Source organism: Benincasa hispida, chromosome 5 (assembly GCF_027475165.1).
Source record: "Benincasa hispida cultivar pf3 chromosome 5, pf3_genome.v1.1, whole genome shotgun sequence".
NCBI classification, from domain to species: domain Eukaryota; kingdom Viridiplantae; phylum Streptophyta; class Magnoliopsida; order Cucurbitales; family Cucurbitaceae; genus Benincasa; species Benincasa hispida.
Window position 1 is genome coordinate 64,611,500 of NC_143482.1, and position 22,931 is coordinate 64,634,430.

Sequence of the window (22,931 nt, forward strand, 5' to 3'; positions counted from 1 at the left end):
ACTTTAGATTCTTGCATAACAATTTTGATTTTTTAAACTATGGAATCCTCGGGCTTTCATCGTTTACCACTCCATTCACAAGGTACGAGACGTTTACTGGTAATAAAATAATGTGACGGTTGGGGAATCGAGCATCTCTACTTTTGTAATGGGTAATTTAATTTAAATTCCTGCGCACGTTGGATTATTGTTGTATATTATATAACATGATTTGTAATTGAAGAATTTACAGGCGTCGCTAATAGAGTGCTAGGGTCGTATCGACGAATAACTTTTCGAGTGGAAATATTTCCATATAAAATTTTTATGCGTGATGATAGAAATTTTCTCTTTTCTTATATATTTATCTATGGAGTCAATTACGGTTGTTTATTAAGAGAACTCTCTCCCTTGACCCTGAAAGAAGGCATCCATCACGTTCTGCTTGGTTGCTTATTTATATTCCCTGCCTAGCAACGGTAAGCAGAAATACAGGTGCTCACAGAGAGAGAAAAAAATGAGGAGCATGAAAGGAGAGGTGTTGCTGAAGCTGCCTGCCGAGAAAGCATGGGAGATGTACAGAGACAACGATGTGGTCAGTAAAATAAATCCTGAGCTGCTTTCTCGAGCTGAATATGTTCAAGGAGATGGTGGCCCTGGAACTCTCAGGCTTTTCAAGCTTGGCCCTGGTCTCTCTCTTTCTCTCTCTAAAATTCTTGTTTCAATATCTTGTGCTCCTGCCTCTATATAAAACCTTCTCAATTTTTGGTCCCATATATGATTCCATGACGAGAGGGGACTTCTCAATCTTTGTCATGATTATGAAGCCAAACCTGAATTCTTAGTCTGTAACTGTAGATTACATACTAGTTATTGGGTGATTTTGAAGACCTACAAAATTTCTTCTAATATCTTTGTTTACAAGGGAAATACTACTGGGGCGTAAAAGATGACTTATCATCTTGAAAAATCTTAGGTGCACCTATGTGTGTCCATCCATCAAATATTTTGCTACATCTATATTTGGACATTCCATCAAATTATCAAATGACAACTTTTTCTTACATCTTTCTCAAAATATTTTAATTTTCTTTTAGTTATTTTGCCGTATGTTGAGAGTGAAATGCCGGATTGGAAGCACTAAATATTATAACTCTATTACTAATATTGATTATGATGACACGTGCAGCTGTGAGAAGCTACGTGGAAGAATCGGTGGAGAAGATAGAGAAGGTAGAGACAGGTAGATCAGTGAGCTACGATGTGGTGGGAGGAGAGCTAAGGAAGATGTATAATCCATACAAAGTGACATTCACATTTACTCCGGTGGAAGGAAAAGAGAAGGAAATGTGCATTGCTCAATGGGAAGCTGAGTACGAGCCAATCACTCCGGCCATCCCTCCACCGGACAAAGCAAGGGATGCTGCTTTGCAATTTCTCCAATGCTTTGACAAGTTTCAGCTCAGCTACTAAGAAGTAAGACCCCCACCTTCAATATTTGAGTGTATCAAAATAACTATGGAGAGGGTAGAACAGTCTATGCGGGGGGGGGGGGCCCCCCCCCCCCCCCTCTTTCTCTCTCTCTCTGAAAAACCAGTTTAATTATGTTTCTCTCTCTTCTGTCATTCTGTGATGTCTCTCTCTCTCTATATATATGTTGTGAAAAAGCAGTTGGGTCAAGTCAGTGTTGTGTGAGAGAGACTTGTAGTTGTGGATTAGGAGCCATCTGTGAAGGGTAATGTATGTGGTGTTACTGTTAAGAAAGTGCTGTGCAAATCCCAATGAAAAAAGTCAAGAAGAATATCGTAAATTTATTTGGGGGACTTTTCTGCACGAAAAGTATTATATTTTGCATACGTATTTGAGAGAGAGAATATCATATTAAAATAATACTAGGAGTTTTCTTTTGGCATTTAATTGAATTATGAGTTCTAGAACTAATATATATTAGAGTTGGAAGTTTATATTTGAGGGTTAGAGTTGTAAAATGAAATTTTTCGATAATTGTGTAAAATATATATAAAAAAAATCGATATATCCAATAGTATTTTTTGAAGTCCAGTTGTATAGTATTAATGTACGAAGTTGGTGGATTAAATACTCCAAGCGTATTTATTTCAATGAGCGTATATATAACTTATTCAAAGTTGGATATACGAAAAAGAGGAAAAGAAAAGTTCCCACAAGTCTTAAAAAAAAGGTTTATGAAAATGGGTCGACTAAGTGCTTTTAAGCATAGTTTGGATTGCTAGCACTTGGTTAAAATACTACCATTTAAATCTAAGATGAGATATGCTCTTAACTCTAAATTATTTATTAGGTAGAAGAGAAATAGTTGGTATTTTTTTAAAAGAAGAAAATTTGGGAAAACAATTTGGTTTTTATTCATTTTTAAATACAAGTATAATACATATATTTAAAAATAGCAATACTTTGTTGTATTTCAAAATGCGTTCATTTTTTATGCATCACTTTTGTCATAATTAAAATATTTAAAGAAAGATGGATAAGGTGTGATAAACTATAATTGAAATATATGGTGAGATGTACAAAAATTGGTGTAGTTTAAGATATATTAAAGAGTGAATCATGGTATTTTAGAAATTTTACTATGTTAATCGGTTTTCACTTTCAATGCTTTCAAAATCAATACTTCTAATTGTATTTGTACATCATTTTTGTCTATGAATAGACATAATTGCTTTGATTTAAAACATGCTTGTTGGTTAGAAATTTAGATCCTTTCATACAATTTAGTTGCAATAGTAAGACAACATTTTCGTGTATTTATTTATACATCACTTGTCGTAACTTTCTTAATTTGTTTAGATTTAGTGTCATTTATTTAATATATATGTTGCAAGCAATTCAACTTTAAAATTATGAAGTTTAACGTAAAGTCATGTACGATGTTGTAACAAAATAAGATAAATCACATGACTTAATATTAAACAATAAGAGCAGAAAAAGAAAAACATAAAGATTGACAACTGAATGTCACCTACTTTGGGGTTGTATGTTCGGTAGAAATAAATTGTACTAGAAAAATAATTAAGTGAAAACATGCCAAACTTAACTAATAGATACTCTCATAAAACTTACTATTCAGTTTCAACTTAGGCTCCTCCTAAGTTTGAGTTCTCAGTTCCACATGCAAGCTTCTCTCAAGCGTTGAATGAGATCCCCTCGATACAATATCAACTACTCGTTTTAAGTTTTCACTTACTCCTAAGTAATTTCATACATTTAAAACTATCAAGTGTAGTCTAATTGATCGGAGATAATATCCTCAACAGCAAAGTGTGTCAAATTCAATAACAGTGCACAAGAGTTTCATGCTTAAACAATTTTTGAATTGAAAAAGCCTTGATGTTCACTCTTCTATTTCAAAAAAAAAAGGCTAACCCTAAACAATATATAACCACATGTAATGTCTCATCGAAACAACCTTAAAAATATCTTCAAGAAAAGAGGATATTCTCTGCAAGAATAGGAAAGCAAATCAGCGAATCTGTGTTAAACACTCTAATTCGATAAGAAAAAATGTCTAAGCAGAATCTGCGATATACAAAATACAATGTTTGATTAAAAAAAAAAACCATTTTATGCTTGTTTATCCTATCAATTGGTATTAGAGGATCATTAAGCATTCTAATTAAACTTAATTTGAGTTACAAAAGCATGCTAAAAACAATTTTTACAAAAAAATGGCTTTATGAAAGTATACCTTTGTAGAATCACTTCAAATCCTTGATGAATTCCACAAATTAGATCTCCAAAACTCTAGTAGACTACCAAGAGAGTCTTTCTCTACTATCTTCAGCCTTGGATTGAGTGATGGAAACTCAAGATTGAGATAAATTGGACAAGGGAGTGGAGAGAGTTTGAGAGTTAAATATGCAAATACTTATATATATAGATGCGGCCTACTTCAACATGGATGGCCTTAAGAAATCTGAATAATGAAGTATTTATCAAGTTTAAATATGCAAATACTTATATATTAAGCGAATTGACACCTCAGTTAGCACTTAGTGAGTGGACAAGATGTCACAAAGTGGAAAACTCCACTAAAACCCTTAATGTGGGATTTTTTCCATTCAAAACCAATTTCTCAAACTTTATTATATTTAATTTAACATTAAATTAAATATAATTTAAAATTAAAATTTCCAAAAAAAATTAATTTAAATTTAATTAATTAAATAATAATTTAATACAAACACCTAATTTAAACATGAATCCCTATTCATGTAAATTATATTTAAATCAACATTTAAATATTTATGAACTTTCCAATTTACGTTTAATTTTAATAAATTAAACGTTTAATTATATCAAATATAATTATCCAAACCCTAAATCGAATTTGAACATTTCAAATTCAAATCCTAATTTCGAATTTGAACATTTCAAATTCGCTCAAATTTCTAATCTAAGGTGTAATGTTTTATGAGCTAGTAGAGCTTATGGACCTACATATCATAAGCTCCAACGATTTGAGATTAATCAGTTAAACTCTTTAATCTGAGTTAATCAATATTCATTAATCACTGAGACATACCACTATAGCTCGTTGGTTGCACTCTCCTCACTATAGATATATTTCTGTCCACTTAATTTAACCATAATCAGTAAGTCAATCCTTCACAGGTTGTTCGTATTTACAACTGCATCAAAATGATCGTTTTACTTTTGTAAATACATCTTGCTCCTTAAGCTCCCACTGATCCTTATTGAGCAATTGGTTTATAGTCCAACTTATAAATAATGTCCCTCTCGACCATGAGAGGGTGGGGCCCCTTTGTTCAAGACCATACTTAAGGGAACAACCTATCTGCTAACCCTAAAATGGGTAGGAGTGAGTTCCATCTTGCAAGACTATGTTTCCAGCTATCTATCCGATCTTATCACTAAAATGGGAGGCTTGTTGAGCAGTGTAGTTGAACTACTCTCACCTATGCAGATCAAAGGATAATCTTGAATAAATAGGAGTTCATAGTTAGCTCGGGATTAAGATCGAGTTACCCTAGGTCATCGAATTGAAATAGTCAGTTTTAACGATAAATAGTTGTTATAAAGAAAAATTGACTATTTTGTGGTTCGATCTCGTGTAAAATTTTTTTTTGCATAAGATGCCCTTACTCGCATGTCTCCATATGAACAATTTCGGGATCACGTCGTTTATATCAGTATACGAAGTAGGCCGCATCTATAGTGTTCCTAGGATGAGGTACCCAATCTCATCCATATAGTTATAGACTTTTTTGGCTATATACTATAACTTGATCCTTTTTTATGTCTCTACAAAAAATTACTGTATTCATATTATAGCCATGGATTTGTTTATTAGATTTTTATGACATAATGCAATTTCAATAACACTTTTATCGAATAAATGCTTCAATAATACTTTTATTGATAAATAGAATATGTTTTTATGATTATGAACTGTGAGTTTTAGGACATTCCCAACAATCTCCCAATTGGACTTAAACTCCAGTGGGTTACTAATATATACAAATATATAATGCTGAGAAAAGAAAAATGTAATAAATTAGGGCATGTATATACCTTTGACATTCTCGCACTTGTCTTAGATTTATGAAGCTTGTAGTTTGAGTCCGACCAGGTGACCCTCGAACACTTTAACTGTGAAGGCCTTTGTAAATGGATCAACAAGATTATCTTTAGAGGCTATTTTCGTGACTATCACGCCTTCTTTGTGTACTATCTCTCGGATGAGATGGTACTTTCTTTCGACTTGTTTCTTGCGTTTGTGGCTCCTCGGTTCCTTTGAGTTAGCAACTGCTCCACTGTTATCATAATACAAGGTGATCATCAGATGCATATTTGGAACCAATTCCAAATCTATCAGGAACTTTCTGAGCCATACTGCTTCTTTAGCTACTTCACATGTAACTACATATTCAGCTTCCATCATGGAATCAACAATACAACTCTGTTTGATACTTCTCCACACTATTGCTTATCCGTTAAGAGTAAATATTGATCCTAAAGTAGATTTCTTAGAATCTACGTCAGTCTGAAAATCAGAATCAATGTATCCCGTAAGGATCATGAGCATATATTTCATCATTCTTCGAAGATACTTGAGGATGTTCTTAATAGCAGACCAATGATTATGGCCATGGTTGGACTGAAATCTGCTGACGATTCCAACTACAATGCACATGTCGGGACGTGTACACAACATAGCATACATCAAGCTCTTGACTGCTAATGCATAAGGAATTCTTTTCATTTTCTCAACTTCTTGATGTGTCTTAGGACACTGTTTCTTAGACAAATCAATTATGTGTCTAAAAGGTAACATACCCTTTTTGAAATTTTGCATGTTATATCTTGACAACATCTTATCAATATAAGATGCTTGAGATAGTGCTAGCGTTCTATTCTTGCGATTTTGAACAATTTATTGCTTGCTTAGGATGTCAAAGTTAATCCATATCATTATTGTTTAAATATTTTATGCATGTGATTTATGTTATATTTAAATTAAATATGTATGTGCATATTGTATGCCATGTAGATTTAAAATCCCATCATAGGAAAGTATGTTTCATGCATTGATATATGTTATAATTTAGTTATAATATATAGTATGGATTTCATAAGTTTAATATAATTGCTATAGTTTTATAAGAGTTATAAAATGGGTTAGACATTTAAAATCTATAACAAAGATAAGTGGCATACTCACTTAGGTTTAATAATAACATTTTTTAATAGTTAAAATAGGTCATTATCTTATAAAACACAGTTACAAACTCAATCGGTCTATAATCCTGTCTAAGATTGTAGGTACTTAAGTTGACGGTTTACGTAACACCTCCTACCTGGGGATTTTAGCCGAATTATTGAGCATTGTTAACCACTTTTATGAGCATGCGTGAGCGGTGTGAGGTAATAAAATGGTTTTATCACTTAGATGTCATAGGTTAAAATCCAAATATAAAAGTTATACGTAGATAAACTACATAGACTTAAGATGTTTTTTAACCGAAATATACCTAAGTACAAGAGATACCCAAATAAATAGAACACTTCAGTGGGAGATTAATAATATATACAATATGTTATTTTTAGCTCTCGTGTCCCTAAAACTTTACACCGTGAGACCCATGCTCGGCTTCATATTGCTTTTACCGCTACTGCTCCATTCGGAAAGTGTTTGCATGGGTCAATATCAAGGGGATAGGGGAAGTAGTTCATAGTAAGTGGGTGTAAGAAATGTGTCAACATATCCTATGGTCTCTTCCATTAATTTGAATCGTGAGATTCCTATGTTGTGCCTATTGTCGTTTTTAGGCGGCACTAGCTAGACGTTTTACGACGATCCCCTCGGAGGGTTGTAACATAGGATTCGGAACAACCCAAACTTCAGAAATGAATAGGATTTCTTAGTTTCGGTTTGGATGGCTGTAACATAGTATTCGAAATAACCCAAACTTCGTAAATAAATAGGGTTTCTTAGTTTCGGTTTGAACATTGTCTTCCTATTCGGGGGAATATTCATACCGTTCTATGAAATCTAAAAATGGAGGGTCACACTTACAAGAATTATTAAGTGTTAGTAAGTTCTTGATCGAAAATGGTAACTAAATGACTATAGGAATAAGAGTTATTCTAGATATAGTATTTGGTCAAGATTGTCTTGCTCTAGTGAAGGAGTATTTGACTATCCCTCAGTAGCATCTATTTTAACTCATTAAAGTATCGTTGCAAATAAATAAAGAAATACAGGCACTTTATTACTTTTGCTAAAATTGGATTTAGATGAAATTTACTTATAGAATTTTTTTATGTTTTAGCATGTCAAACTCGATCATACAACTCTTAACTTCCAACAAATTCAATGGAGAGAATTATTTGAATCAGAAGTCGAAAATAAACACAATACTAGTAGTTGATGATTTAAGATTTGTTTTAACAGAAGAACGTCCTCCTCTTCCCAATCCTAACGCAACCCGGAATATTCGGGATATCTATGACAGATGGATCCGAGCAAATGAAAAAGCCAGCACCTATATTTTGGCAAGCATATCTAATATGCTTACTAAAAAGCATGAAACTATGGTCATTACGAAAGAGATCATGGAGTCGTTGCAAGGGATGTTTGGACAACTGTCTTCATTAGCACGACACGATGCTATTAAATACGTTTATAATTCGCATATGAAGGAAGGACCTCTGTTTAAGAACATGTCCTAGACATGATGATCCACTTCAATATTGCAGAGGCAAATGAGGCTGTCATAGATAAGAAGAGTCAAGTTAGTATGATAATGGAATCTCTGCTGAAGAGTTTTATAACTTTTCGTACGAATGTTGTAATGAATAAGATTGATTACAACTTGACGACTCTTCTCAATGAACTCCAGACTTACCAATCTTTAATGAAAAATAAGGAAGGGGAAGCAAATGTTGTTTCCCAAAGGAAATTTCAAAAGGGTGCTTCATCAAGTTCAAGTCCCTCTGAAAAGAAGTATGGATATTCAAAGGATAAAAGTATCCAGATGAAGAAAAAGGGAAAAGGGAAGAAACAGTCTTCTGCCAATAAAAGCAAGACAAAAGTTGCAAAAGGAAAATATTTCTATTGCAATGTTGACGGGCAATGGAAATGCAATTGCCCTAAGTATCTTGCGGAAAAGAAAGTTGAGAAGGAAAATCAAGGTAAATGCGATTTACTTGTAATAGAAACATGTTTAGTGGAAGGTTCTCACTTAACCTGGATACTGGATTCAGGCGCTGCTAATCATATTTGTACTTTCTTACAGGAAACTAGTTTCTGGAAGCAGCTATCAGAAAATGAAATGACTTTCAAGGTGGGAACAAGTGAAGTCATTTCAGCAGAAGTAGTGGGAGATATCGAGTTATTTTTTAGAGATTCTTACATTTTGCTTGAAAATATATATTTTTTTACCTAAAATAAAAAAAAAAAACTTAATCTTTGTATCTTGTTTATTGGAACATATGTATAAAGTCACTTTTGATATAAATGAAGTGTTCAAGTCAAAAGATGTTCAAATGTGTACAACTAAACTTGAAAATAACTTGTATGTATTGAAACCAACTGAGGCAAAAACCATTTTAAATATAGAGATGTTTAAAATGGCAGAAACTCAAAATAAGAAAAGAAAGATTTCTCCTAACGCCTATCTTTGACACTTAAGACTTGGTCACATAAATCTCAACAGGATTGAAAGATTGGTAAAGAATGGTTATCTAAACCAGTTAGGAGACAAATCTTTACCTCTATGTGAATCATGCCTTGAGGAAAAAATGACTAAAATATTTTTTCTCAGGAAAAGGTCTTAGTGTTGGGATTGATGTCCTAATTCTCCCGGAGTCTCGTTGTTTTGTAAAGATACACATTGTTCAATGAATAAAATAAATGTTATTTAATTATGGCATTTACTCATATCCAATAAACAAAGCTCCTTGGTTATCTTATATGAACTTAAACATGTATATGTGATATACAAGTGGATCATGCCTTAAGTGATAACCTGAATTGGTCTGTAGTATAAGGATTAAGGTGGGATACCTGATCCTGGTGACACTACGGATACGGCCCGCTTTGTAGAGGTTTGCAAGTGTTGTAAACTATTACAGATGGTAGATCTTGACCATTCATGTGGAGACGTGGAGCGGGGGTGTCCTATACAAAGAGTTTGTATAAGACCTGGACCACGAAATGACTAGACTCTGTATATAACGCCGCTGATACTAGAGACTTGCATCTCACCTAAACAACCATAGGTGACACGACCTCAATCCTGAGTGTTTTGGGAACTCCTACCTTTGAGGGTGGTCCTTTGATTAGTATGAGTGAAAGTGGCCAGATTGCCAACTCAACATGCCTACCTTTTTGGGGACTTGTCTGATCTGGGAGCTGGGAACTCAATCCACAAGATGGAATTCACTCCTTTCCCAAAGCAGGGATAAGTAGAGAGATTGCTCCCTTAAGAGCTGATTCTGGGGCTTGAACATAGTGGCCACAGCTTCTCTTTGGAAGAGAAGACTCAGTCATAGTATGACTATGATTTATGTTCATTAGAGGGATCAGTGGTACTTAAGGAGACAAATGTAACTACAGGGGCATAATGGTTATTGGCCTAGCTTTACCTCCGAGCGATCTGTGAAGAGTTGTCACATTGTTGATTAGTTAAGATGGACACATAATATATCTATAGTAAGGAGAGTTCAACTGTCGGTCTTTAGTGGAGTGCTTGGCAGTTAATGGATGGTGGATCCTGTGACTAAAGAGTTTAGTCAGTTATTCACGTACCATTGGAGCTTCGGAGCTACAGGTCCATGAGGTTCCCTTGGTAGCCTGGATTCTGTTGAGGATCAGTTCTTGGTGTTGATTTGAAATGTTCAAATTGACAAGAGGTATTTTGATTATATATGATATAATAGGTATGATGTATAAAATACATCTAGTGGAGGATTTATGTAAATGAGATTTACATTAAGTACCATGGAATAGAAAAAGAACTATGGTTTATATGTTTCATGAGATGAAATATTAAAACTATAGGTTATAAATATAGTATGATAAGTTGGTTATCATTTATGTTTATAATAATATTAATTATTGGATAATTAATTTTTTTTCTTTTAAATAACCAAAGTAGTGGATGGTTATTGGATCATGGTAACCGTGAGTTTAAAAGGAAAGTGGTTTCCTATTTTAAAAAGAAGTTTTACAAAAGATTGAAAAATATTTTTGAGTTTTCTCTCGGCGTATAGAAACTCACGGTGGTCGTCAAGTAAATACTGATTTACTAAACGACGGCTGGGCAAGCTAAACGATCGTGTAGTATTTACTAAACGATCGCATAGTTTTGCTAGACGATCGCTGGCCCAAGATAAACGATCGTGTAGTGTCTGTAGACGACAAGCCGAGCTAAACGATCGCATGTCTTTTGCTAGACAATCACATAGCTTTATCTAAACGATTGGGCATCGACCTATACGATAGGTCTCTGCCATCTCCCACTTGCCCAGTCGTGTACGCGATCGTTGTTTCCTCCTTCGTCTATCTCATACCAAGTCTGAACAAAGTCCACTCTCTGGATTCTCACACCGAGAATACCAAGGTCGCCTTGTCGGTGGTGTCAGACTCAACTCGACACCGTGGAGGTTTTTTGGAGGTCGTTCGTGGTGCTGAGGAGATCGTTCGTGTTGCGGAGGAGTTCATGACCGAGGAGATCATTGAGGATGAGCACGAAGTGTTCGTACGGTGTTTGTTGCTATGTTGCGGTCGTGTAGATAGGACATTCGAGGTTGCTAATTGTTCGAGCGTTCGTGCGTAATGGAGCGTGGAGAGGCTTCTGCCATTGTTTATACAGGTTTCCCTTTGTGCTTTTGAGGCTTTCATGCTGTAATGTCTATATGATTTGCATAACCGTTTATATTTGAAGTCGACTGTAAATGTATTGTTGATTTATGATTGTAATTTGGAATAGTCTTGTTTCGCTGCTCATGAAAATCAGATTCCAATTTCCTTCACTTAGAGCCAAAGAACCTCTAGAACTTATACATTCAGTGGTCCAATGAATGTCAAAACCCGAGGAGGATCTGAATATTATGTCAGTTTTATTGATGACTATTCTAGATATGGCTATGTTTACCTAATGTATCAAAAGTCTGAGACTCTTGAAAAGCTCAAAGAGTATAAAATTAAGGTTGAAAACATATAAGGTAAAAGGATTAAAACACTACGACCAGATCAAAGTGGTGAGTATATGGATTTACAATTCTAGAACTATTTAGTAGAACATGGAATTCAATTCCAACTCACAGCAGAATGGTGTAGCAGAAAGGGGAAATCAAACCTTGTTTGACATGAGTTCGTTCAATGATGAGTTATGCCCAGTTACCTTAGTCTTTTTAGGATAAAAAGCAACCTATATTGCAGGATGCTTAAATTTTGTTATTAACAAAATCAATAGATTATACTAGAGTAATAAATATTATTAGTATGCATCACTCGATGTTTGTTTGTTTGTTTTTTTTTTTTGTTTTTTTTTTAGAATTCCATATAATTTGAACGAAGATAGAATTATTCTTTGTTGTAATGTCCATTTCATCACATCATATAGCCAAACACCTTTTAAATAATCCAATTGGAAGAGCATGATTACTCTTATTTTTTTTATACATCACTCATTTCTCAAGACCTTATTCATCTATCCTAATTTAGTGATTAAGTTCATGGTTGCCCATTTCTCGATCCAATAGTAAATCATAATTAAAGTTCATTAAATTTGAACTTTGATATGACTTGAGCACATATTCTATTATATATGTATATATATTGTAAACCAAGTATAATCCACTTTTCAGATGCTTTATTATTGTTGGGTAAAGAAGATTACAAAATCTTTCTCCCAAATTGGGCATCCTATTCAACAAAATGGGGTCAATTAACTATCACAAGTAGGATTCTCAAAACAAAATTAAAGATGTCTATCTGCAAACAAGCAATGAAATAATGAATATTGACTTTGGGTCAAACATAATTAAAAGAATAATTCATATGTTAATATCACCATATAATTTAATTAATTTTAAATCTGATATAAAACCAAATCAAAGGTAACCATTCTTAGTTATCTGTAGTTCAACCACCTATGTTATCGATATTTGAATCTTCAGCCTTTCTTTTAATTGAGCCTAAAATGCTTTAACCATTAATTTATATTTAAACGTAATATTAATTAGTCATTTTTCACACCATACACAATAATAGTTAGTGATTGATTCACCAATCTACTAAAATTTTATTTTATTTTTAAATAAAAAAACTTCAGTTTATTTGAATAAACTAAAGTCCAATTTACCATGTAGGTCCATTATTTTGTTTGTTTGTTTGTTTTTTTTTTTTTTTTCAGTACATTAGTAAGAAAAAAGGACACAATAAAGGTACTAAGACAAAGCGTAAAAGGATAATCTTCAAGACAAATTTTACTCTAACAATTGCAACTAGCATAGGAAGTAAGATCACAAGATGCCATATTACCAGCAAACAGTTTGAACGTAAAACTAGTAGTGAAACCTTTGTCTCGGATTGTCTATGATCTCGTCACTAATCAACTTTGCCTCATTGACGTAACAGGTATGTCACATGAGTAGCCTCTATAGAATCAGGGAATCCACTTCATCCCTTACATCAATTATGAGGTTAGTTCACTCATGTAATATCGTTGCTTCAATTAACACGTCTGATCCAAGAACATTCCTTAAAAGCTTATATCGCAAGCATCATGGCTCCCCCAATTTCATTATATATATCATCCATCGTAATAACATAAAAAATTTAACTCCAACGGATGTGTGGCAGGTAGTTTCTATTTGACCACATCCATTAGAGTACCCAAGAAATTAGAGTTGCTAGAACCTTATTTGTCCGAGGAGTTAGTGGATCCCACAAACTAATTAATTTTCTAGATTTCATAACTTTTCAAACTTACTTACTCATGGTCTCAAACACCCTTGAGAAAATTTCTAGTACTACAATAGTATGAAAAGTTTTTCACAAAAGTAGAATTTAATAATTATGTGGGATCCACAAGATAAATGAAAATACAATTCAATGATATGTCAAATTATGAACTGGAGTAGTAGCCACGAATGTAGTACTAGCAATTTTTTCAATAGACATAAAACTTTAGATAAATTATAATAAATACCCATTGCACTTTACCTTTTGTTTTTAAAATGCCTCAATACATTTAAATGTTACAATGTTACCCCAAACTTTCACAAATGTTTCAAAACTACTATTAGAATAAAAATTCTTTACAATTTCGAACAAAAATTGATAGTGTGGCGATGACCTAAAGACAATATGGTGATCTAAATTTACATTCTAGATCGCTGCCACACTATTTCATATCTAAATTTTTGTCTAAAAAATTTAGATAATTTATACTTCAAAAAGATATTTTTAAAACATTTACGAAAATTCAAAAGTAACCTTGCGATTTGTAAGGATATTTCTGAAAATAGTCACAAAGCTTCATATGGTCAAAGGTTATCTCAATGCTTAGATTTATTGAATTAAGAAAACCAAAATCTTAAAAGGCCAAAAAAAAAAAAAAAGAAGAAGAAGAAGAAGAAGAAGAAGAAGAAAAAAAGAAAAGAAAAGAAAAAAGCTTATAAATAAAACGTGACTTCCGAAATCCATGAATCAATGAATAGGTTACCAAAAGCAAAGGCATTCCAAATTGTGGCGCCATAGCCTTCGCGCCAAAACCTTCCCTTCCCGCCATTTCCCTCTCTCTCTATATAAACCCTAAAACTTCTCTTCCATAATCATCCAATCCCATCTCCAATTTCTCTACAATTTGTCCCAATTTCCCTTTTCTCTTTCCCTAAATTTCCCTTTCATATCTCCACCATGGTGGTTCCTCTCGGCCCCGGTAAGTTCTACGGCAGCAGCCTCCCTCGTCCCCGCTACTACACTGACGTCAAGCTCAACGATGAGCGTGTCGATCCACCGACGCCGGTCCTCGATCCACTCCTCTCATGGGCGAACGAGGCTCATTGGTCAATGGGTGGCCTCAGCTTCAATCGCCTCAGGCTTCAAGGTCGGATCGAAGGTAATGTTCACAAGCTTCGAGCCGAGCGCGAGAAGGTTGCCAAGGAGAAGCTTAGAGCCAAGAAACTGGACTCTGCGCCAAAGAGATCTGACCCAGATAACGGAGCCAATGCCAACCGCCAATTGAAGAAGGCGAAATCTGTATCTCCACCGCCAGCACCGATTGCAACCAAGAGACGGCGATTGATGGTTCTGTTTGAAGATGAGGATGATGATGTTGGCATGGATAAGGAAGTGATTGGGGTTGTGAAGAGGAGGTTGGTGAAGAAGCTGGGAGACGATTTTGATCGAGTGGCTGCAGAGAGTAAGAGGAATCAATTGAAGGGTTCGAGGGATAGAAGCTCGGAGATCGATGGGGTTGGTGAATCTGTAATGAAGATCGTTGAGGAGATTAACGATGAAAACAATAAAGGGAAAAAGACGAAGAGTGGAGGAAAGGGGAAGAATGGTGGAAAAATGGAGTCTGGTTCTGTTTCTGCGACAAGAACTTCTCCTAGATTGGCTAATAAGCGTGGATTAAATTGATTCAGTATATGAATATAGTGTAGTTTTTCTTTTTGGTTTTTGATTTTCAAAACTGAGCCAAGTCCTGTAATGTTGTTCATTTCCTTGTTTGGCTGTGGAAATATGAAAATGAGCGTGGGTTCCTCCAATTATCTGATCTTTTCGATGAAATTGTTAGAAGATTTGCCTTCTGGGTTTGTTCAATTCAAAGGGGAAAACCCAAAAATTCAACCCCTCAATTCAGATCTTAGGGGGAAAAAAACTCTTTTTGGAGGTTAAACATGGAGAACGAAGCTTAAAGTGAAACTCAATTTGCTGCTGACAAGGTGTTTGAAAGAATGCCGCAGAGATTTATGAATATGTAATGTCTTCACAATTCATTCCATTTCTTTAAAGATCTCTGTTTCTTTAACAAATTTAGTGAAGAACCTAATGTAGGGAACTTTTTAGGTGATTTATCTGTTTGGTGCCTCTTTGGTAAGTTAAAAAAACTCAAACCATCTGCAAGGTATTTTCATTGCAAAAGGATGGGCCTTTTGTTGTTGGTTGTTGTGTTGTAACTTGCTACAGGTCTTGTAATCATCATTTCTTTACAAAAACAAAGAAAGAACTGTTCCCTTTAGCTAAGACAGCATTTTTGTTTCTGGTTTGCATTTAATTGAATTGTTTGTTGTTGCGACAGGCCAATGGAGCCTTTACTTTACCAAACAAAGGATGAACTGTTTTGACTTCTAAGTCAGGCCATGTTTTGTTCCTTGACAATGACAGACAAACAGTGACCTATTGTTCCACAGTTCGGCATTTTTACCATAGTTTTATCATGATCATTAGAATAATTTCAAAACACACTTTTTAATAAGTGATTTTTGCAACAAATTTCATGTCTAAAATGTCCTTTGATCTATATCTAAAAAACAACAAATACCCTTTTGTGATGTTTGAACCACTGCCAATGATTTTTTGAGTGGCGAGCATGAGCATGTGTACGAGAGAGTGGGGAGAAAGAGTTTTAATGGGAAAGTAGATAGATTAGTTTTAATGGGAAAGTAGATAGATTACTAGCATGAAGCAAGGATGCATGGTAGGTTAACTCTTTAGTTGATCCTTATTCTACGTGAATAGGACAAAAAATGATGAAAGAATAAGGAAGGAGCTATGAAAGATATCCGCTGATATGGTTAGTAGAAATAGAATATAGCATATATGCGACAATTGTCCACTACTGTTTGTATGATTTCTCAATCTAATATTACCGTTGCATTGAATTAGTTGAATGCGAGTACAAGAAAAGAGGAGCATGAACACGAAAAAAGTTGTAATATTATTTTCAAAATGAGTCAAACGATGAAATTTGAATCATCCCTATCAAAATCTCTTCTTAAAATTCCAGTAAATTCCCTGGATTTCTTTCATTCATTACAGAAAAAAAGAGAACTGTAAATCTCTAGTCATGATGAAGCATTTCTGGGGGAGAACTCAATCTAAAAAGAAGAGAGGAGTGTTTTTAATTCATATAAACCCAACAACCCTACAGTCACAAGGAAGATCTAAACCATTAAAACCCCAATTAATTTCCCAAATCCATCATACCCACCATTACACAATGTCAGAAGAACCCATAGAATTACTTCTCCTAAAAGTATGATTGGAAAAAAAAAAAAAAAAAAAACTTTACCAAATCAAACCCTCATCAGAAATCTCAAATACCCATTTGATCTAAAACCCTAAATTCTTCCTCCATCCCACCAAAATTAACCATCAAAATCCAAAAATTAGTCTGGATTTCAGTATCTCTAACTTTCATTAGTCTTCCTAAAAAGTGCAAAGTATCCCAAAACAGCACAAACAGCAGCTACCAAATTCCCTTCCTTCAACAAAATCTTAACCACGACTCCAAAAATCTCCTTAGTAATCTTCCTCCCTTCCACCACCAACATCCTCCTTGGCTTCCCAAAGAAATAAAGCAACACAACAATGGCAATCCAAGTCACAAGCGTAGCTGGAATCATCACAGCCAGTGCAGCCATCATCGAAAGAACCCCAAAAACACCCCCAAGAAGCAAAGAAGCATAAATCGCGGGCCACCCAAATGAAGAAGAAGAAGAAGAAGAAGAAGAAGAAGAAGCTTCCACTTGAGATTTATACCATGACAGTATAGAAACAAGAAAATTCCAACAAGATGACAAAAGAAGAGCATAAACTACAACAAATAAACATACCCATGTTCTTCTTTTGCTCATCACTCTCATAAACAAAGAGTACGATTGAGGAATTGCTTGTTGTGGTGAAGCTGTTTCTGGGTTTTCTTCCATTTTCAAAAGTAAAAACACCTCGATTTCCAAATCTGTTAAATCTGTGATTTCAGTGATTTCTGATTTCTGTTTCTTCCTCTTTCGGTGTTAAGGGCAGTGAGAGGATTGAAAAGCAGAGGGTATTTGTAAGAGAAGAGATGGTGAAGGTAAAGAAACTCATAAAAACTCCACTCTCTGTTTTGGTGCTGTGTGTTTCACTTTCCAATGGATTAGTTCAATGGGTTTTTTTTATTGGAAGGTGTACTACACGCGCCATGAACATAGATGGATGGGTATGTTTTCTTTTTTAATGATGGGTAAACCAAAAGGATTGTATTGAGCTTTAGCTTTTGTTAATTCTTTGAGCTTCAAAGAATATTTTCATTTTTGGGTTTCCATTTAATTTACTTGCGTATGTATGAATGAGAATTTTCTAATGATATTATATCTAATTTCTAGTTATAATCTCAAACCTAGCCTAACTTAATTGATATATTGATGTATTAACAATCAAGAAATTTGTAGTTTTGATTTTTTTATTTTTTATTGTACTAAAATAATTTCTAGTATTAGTTAAAGTAAATGGTTGAAAGCAAAAACGAGCAATATGTCACTAAGTTAAGATTTCATATTCTCGATCTAAATATTAGATGTTTGAATTTTCATTGACTTTTTATCTTGTACATCGTTATTACAAAAACCTTGAAAATTAAGGAATCAACTTTATTTGTTTATTCTAGCCTCTAGCTATGTATTAGCTTTATAATTATTGTTTAATATTAGTTATTGTTAGTATAATTCAACTTTGCTTGTTTACTCTAGCCTCCAGGTAAGTATTATCTTTATAATTATTATTTTTATTATTAATTATCTTTAGTATAATTCAAGCGGAAAAAAATCTATAGCCTCGATAAAAAAAAAATTAAAAATTTGAATCTTGTGACTAAATATTAAATATTGAGTTATAGTTCAAAGTTAGTATTTCCTATCTTTTTAGTGCAATTAAAATTGGTAAGTATTAACTTTACAACTATTACCAAATATTAAATATCAAATGTAATTGAAAATGATATGAACTAGCTTAGGAAATTCTAAGAGAGGAAAAATAAATAGATCAAGAATTTTGATTTCCTAATAATAGATATAAAATAACAAATGGATTCCTATTTATTAAATGTACATCGATGTAGTTAATGGACACATACAATTATAAAGATCTTAATTTATGAAGATATCAATGACGCGACTTGATATTTTCTAAATAAACTAAAGACGAACCCAATTTTTTCGACCCGAATTGTGTGCTTTCCTTTTTATTGTTGGGCTAATTTTTTTAATTAATTTTCTTAATCATAGTTTATGAAAGCATGATGGAAAATCTAGTATTTGTTGTATGGCATGGGCTATTTAACTTTTGACTTAAGAAAAAAAAAGTTATGCATATAATTAATGAAATAAAACACTAAGTCAATGTCAAATATGTTCTCATACCATTCATCTGCGTGTCAAATTAAGATTCTACGATATTATTTATATTGTAAGTATAAATAAATAATATACTAATTTTTTCGCAAACAAGAGTTTAGCTTAACTGCTAAATATATTAAGGACCAAGAGATCTGTAATTCAAATTCTCTATTTATAGATATAACAAAATTTATATTTATTTTAAAGGTTTCATAAAATTTTATCGACTAAATTCTAATTTTTTTTTTCTTTTCTAAATTATAGTAACCGATCTTGCCATTTAACCCAATAAAATAAATATATATATTTGACTAGTATTTGAAATATTTTTTTTTAAAAAAAATCAATCCTCTTTATGCCTGTTTTGACAATAATTTCATGGCTTTTTTTTTTGTTGACTCGAATCACCTTTTTGGTTGAACCCATCTCATCTCTAATCTCTATCCCTTATTCATACTTGTATTGTCGTTCATCGGCATTTTTTTGGCTTTTCCCACTTCATCTTCTTCAAATTCTCTCCTATTTCTGATCCAAACACTTCTTTTGATCATTACAAACTTCCCCAATTCCCGCATCATGTCTTCTTCTTCTTCACCCACTCTCTTCTGCGCCGTAGTTTCGATTCTAATCTCCATTTCCATCTCAGCCTCAGCTACAGAGTTTGTCTTCAACACCAATTTCACTTCCACTAATACTTTGCTCTTCGGCAACGCCACCATTGATTCTTCTCTTCTTATCCTCACTAGAAATTCCCCTTTCACCATCGGCCGTGCTCTTTACCCTTTCAAAATTCCGATCCATTTCTCCAATTCTTCATTTTCCTTTGCGACTTCTTTCATTTTCTCTGTTGCCCCTCAGCCAAATCTTCTCCCTGGCCATGGATTTGCTTTTCTCTTCACACCCTTTGCTGGAATCAACGGCACCAGCTCGGCTCAGCATTTGGGGCTTTTCAATTTCACCAATAATGGCAGCCCCAATAACCATGTCTTCGCTGTTGAGTTCGATTCGTTCCAAAATGTGGAGTTCAACGATACCAATGATAACCATGTGGGCGTGGATTTGAATTCTCTTGAATCTACTGTTTCCTCTGCAGCAGGGTTTTGGAGTGGACCAGATGATGGAGAGTTCAAGGAATTGAAGATCAATAATGGAGAAACTTATCAGGTTTGGATTGACTGTCTAGATTCTTTAGTTAATATTACAATGGCTGAAGTGGGAATGATAAGGCCTAGAAGGCCATTGATATCACTGTCTGTTAAGTTCTCTGGATTGCTTTTGGATGAAATGTATGTAGGATTTACAGCAGCCACAGGGCAATTAGTTCAAAGCCATAAGATATTATCTTGGAGTTTTAGTACCTCTAACTTATCTATTGCTGATGCTTTAGTAATAACAGATTTGCCATCTTTTGTTCCTCAAAAGGGGGGCTCCATTTTTGACTCATTAGCTTTCATATTGGGGATAACTCTGGGGGGTGTTGGACTTGTGATTATCTGTTGTTTTGTAATCTATATTGTTGTAATTATCAAAAGGAGGGGAAGAAAGAAACCAAAGGATGGTGAAATTGAAGATTGGGAGTTAGAATATTGGCCACATAGGTTTACTTATGAAGATGTTTATGAAGCAACTGATGGGTTCTCAGAAGCCAATGTGATTGGGTTTGGGAGAAATGGGAAGGTCTACAAAGGGACATTAGGGAGATCAAAAGTTGCTGTGAAGAGAATTTCTGTTGAAGGTGAGAGTGGAATGAGGGAGTTTGTAGCTGAGATTTCAAGTTTAGGAAGATTAAAGCATAGAAATCTAGTAAAGCTTATAGGATGGTGTAAGAAGGAGAAAGGAAGCTTAATCTTAATGTATGATTACATGGAAAATGGAAGTTTAGACAAGAAACTATTTGAGTGTGATGAGAATGAAATGCTGAGTTGGGAGAAAAGGATGAAAGTTTTGAGAGATGTAGCCACAGGGTTGCTATATCTACACCAAGGTTGGGATTCCAAGGTTCTGCATAGAGACATAAAGTCGAACAATGTGCTACTTGACAAGGACATGAATGCAAGGTTAGGAGACTTTGGGTTGGCTCGAATGCAACCCCATGAACGAACGGCAGACACAACTCGTGTAATGGGAACTGTTGGGTATATGGCGCCGGAGGTGGTTCGAACAGGGAGAGTATCTTCACAATCAGATGTTTTCGGATTCGGAGTGTTGATTTTGGAGGTTGTTTGTGGGAGGAGAGCAATAGAAGAAGGGAAGCCATGGTTGATAGATTGGGTTAGAGGATTAATGGAGAGGAATGAGATTGGATTAGCAGTTGATGAGAGATTGAAAGTTGAGGAAACAAGTTGGAATGAGGATGAAATGGAGAGAATGGTTTGTTTGGGGTTATTATGTGCACATAATGAAGCTGTTGCAAGGCCAACAATGCAACAAGTTGTGAATATTTTGTATGAGAGAAATGGAAATGGTTCAAATGATGGATTGTTAAATAGATTAAGATCAACAAGAATAATGTCTGAGATTTATCAAGGCAACAATTCTCAGCAACATCATCCAACGTTTGAAGAAATCAAAACATCTTCATCTTCAACATCGCTCATCGAATCTGATATTTTAAAGAGTGGCCGCTAGCAGAAGATAACTTTGATTGTTTTAATATTGACACAACAGATTGTGGTCTTAGATATGTAAATATTGACACAACAGATTGTGGTCTTAGATATGTAAACTCAGTGTTTATACTATGTTTAATTGATGATATGATTGTACTTATTTATTTTGATTCTTTTCTATATATATATATATATAAGGTTACTAGATTCAGGCATTTGAATTAGGGATCAGAATTTTTGGGTGAGATTTTGGAACATTGTAATCTATGTTTTTAGGGTTACAATAGGCTGAAGAAAATGTTATTTTTTTGGGACATTATGTGATGTGGGATAATTGAATCAGTTTATATAGAATGTTCTCGTTTCTCTATATCTCTACTTCGTCACATTCTTGAAATTATTGTCATTTATTCTAATTTATAGTTTAATCTTGAAATTAGTTATCTTCATATTATTCAATTTTCGTCCACAAGTCATTATTTTCGTTGATATTTCTAATATATTCCGTGGATTTGATATTGATATTAAGGATAAATTGATATTTTCATTATATTGTTAAAAAAAAAAAAAAAAAAAAAAAAAAAAAGTCTTGGAAGCATAAAAAATATGAAAGAAAAATGATACCCAATGGCCCATGTGAATATAATATAGTATTTGAACTTGTGTTAAAAAGTACAAAAGTAATTATTTATTAATTTAAGTTTTTTCCTGAATCTTTTGATTCTATAATTTTCTCTAAAATATGGAGAGGTGGTGGTTTACACCATGGACCTAAAAGTTTACATTTATGACAATCGCAATCTTGACGGAAACAAATAAATTAAATAAGGTTGATTGCTTACAACAGTGCGGGGATAGCTCAGTTGGGAGAGCGTCAGACTGAAGATCTGAAGGTCGCGTGTTCGATCCACGCTCACCGCAATACTTTTCAAAAATTTACTTTTTCCATACCGAAGACATTATTGGGCTATGGAGCGGAAGTCCGGCCCATATTTTCATGGGCAATCAACGTGAAAATTCGGCCACTGTGTTTTTCTTTTCTTAAATATAAGCATAAACATATTTTTGGATGAATTTTAGGGTTGACTGGAGTGATTTTTAGAGTTATAATTAGCAATTGACCAAAATATCCCTCATTCAAATCTTAATAACTGAGAATTTATTGCATATTAAAAATCAAATATTCTATTAAAATAGTAACTAATCCAAAAAATCTAAAATTCAAATCATAACTATCAAGATTCTATTAACCATAGTAACATAAAACTTAATTAAAAAAAAAAACCTACGAAGCACAACACTCAAAATAATTTTTAGTCCCCATCCCACAAATACACTATACTAAGGGTAACCAATTTTCCTATGTTTAAAAGAAATAGCTAAACTTAAATATAGTGTATTGAAAGGAAAAAAAAAGTTTAACAAAAGTTAAAGTCAATTTATTAT

At 33.8% G+C, this 22,931-nt stretch overlaps 3 protein-coding genes, 1 non-coding gene and 1 pseudogene across 5 annotated transcripts; 4 read left to right on the forward strand and 1 right to left on the reverse strand.

The window, feature by feature from the left end:
• Positions 1-496: 496 nt before the first annotated feature.
• On the forward strand, positions 497-1,604 carry LOC120077792 (MLP-like protein 423). The gene is made up of 2 exons (XM_039031829.2): positions 497-668; positions 1,169-1,604. The coding sequence occupies exons 1-2, from the start codon at positions 497-499 to the stop codon at positions 1,450-1,452; spliced, it is 456 nt and encodes a 151-aa protein (XP_038887757.1). The 3' UTR covers positions 1,453-1,604.
• Positions 1,605-12,028: 10,424 nt separating this feature from the next.
• Positions 12,029-15,267, forward strand: LOC120078599 (microtubule-associated protein). Its single transcript, XM_090314126.1, has one exon. The coding sequence runs from the start codon at positions 14,414-14,416 to the stop codon at positions 15,137-15,139; it is 726 nt and encodes a 241-aa protein (XP_090170252.1). The 5' UTR covers positions 12,029-14,413; the 3' UTR covers positions 15,140-15,267.
• A 1,151-nt stretch (positions 15,268-16,418) lies between these two features.
• On the reverse strand, positions 16,419-17,544 carry LOC120078600 (uncharacterized). Its single transcript, XM_039032884.2, has one exon. It carries the CDS (start codon positions 17,428-17,430, stop codon positions 16,912-16,914), a length of 519 nt encoding a protein of 172 aa, XP_038888812.1. The 5' UTR covers positions 17,431-17,544; the 3' UTR covers positions 16,419-16,911.
• A 1,718-nt stretch (positions 17,545-19,262) lies between these two features.
• Positions 19,263-21,649, forward strand: LOC120078447 (putative L-type lectin-domain containing receptor kinase VII.2 pseudogene; annotated as a pseudogene). Its single transcript, XR_016529480.1, has one exon. The product of XR_016529480.1 is annotated as a putative L-type lectin-domain containing receptor kinase VII.2 pseudogene (transcript).
• Positions 21,650-22,333: 684 nt separating this feature from the next.
• TRNAF-GAA (transfer RNA phenylalanine (anticodon GAA)) lies at positions 22,334-22,406 on the forward strand. Its single transcript has one exon. It is a non-coding gene; the product is annotated as a tRNA-Phe (tRNA).
• Positions 22,407-22,931: the final 525 nt, after the last annotated feature.

What these genes read in the sequence shown, in the direction of transcription:
- LOC120077792 (XM_039031829.2), top strand. Translation starts at nt 497, where the DNA reads ATGAGGAGCATGAAAGGAGAGGTGTTGCTGAAGCTGCCTGCCGAGAAA. An exon ending in GCTTTTCAAGCTTGGCCCTG is followed by an intron (nt 669 to 1,168) that starts GTCTCTCTCTTT and finishes TGACACGTGCAG; the next exon opens with CTGTGAGAAGCTACGTGGAA.
- LOC120078599 (XM_090314126.1), top strand. Translation starts at nt 14,414, where the DNA reads ATGGTGGTTCCTCTCGGCCCCGGTAAGTTCTACGGCAGCAGCCTCCCT.
- LOC120078600 (XM_039032884.2), bottom strand. Translation starts at nt 17,430, where the DNA reads ATGGAAGAAAACCCAGAAACAGCTTCACCACAACAAGCAATTCCTCAA.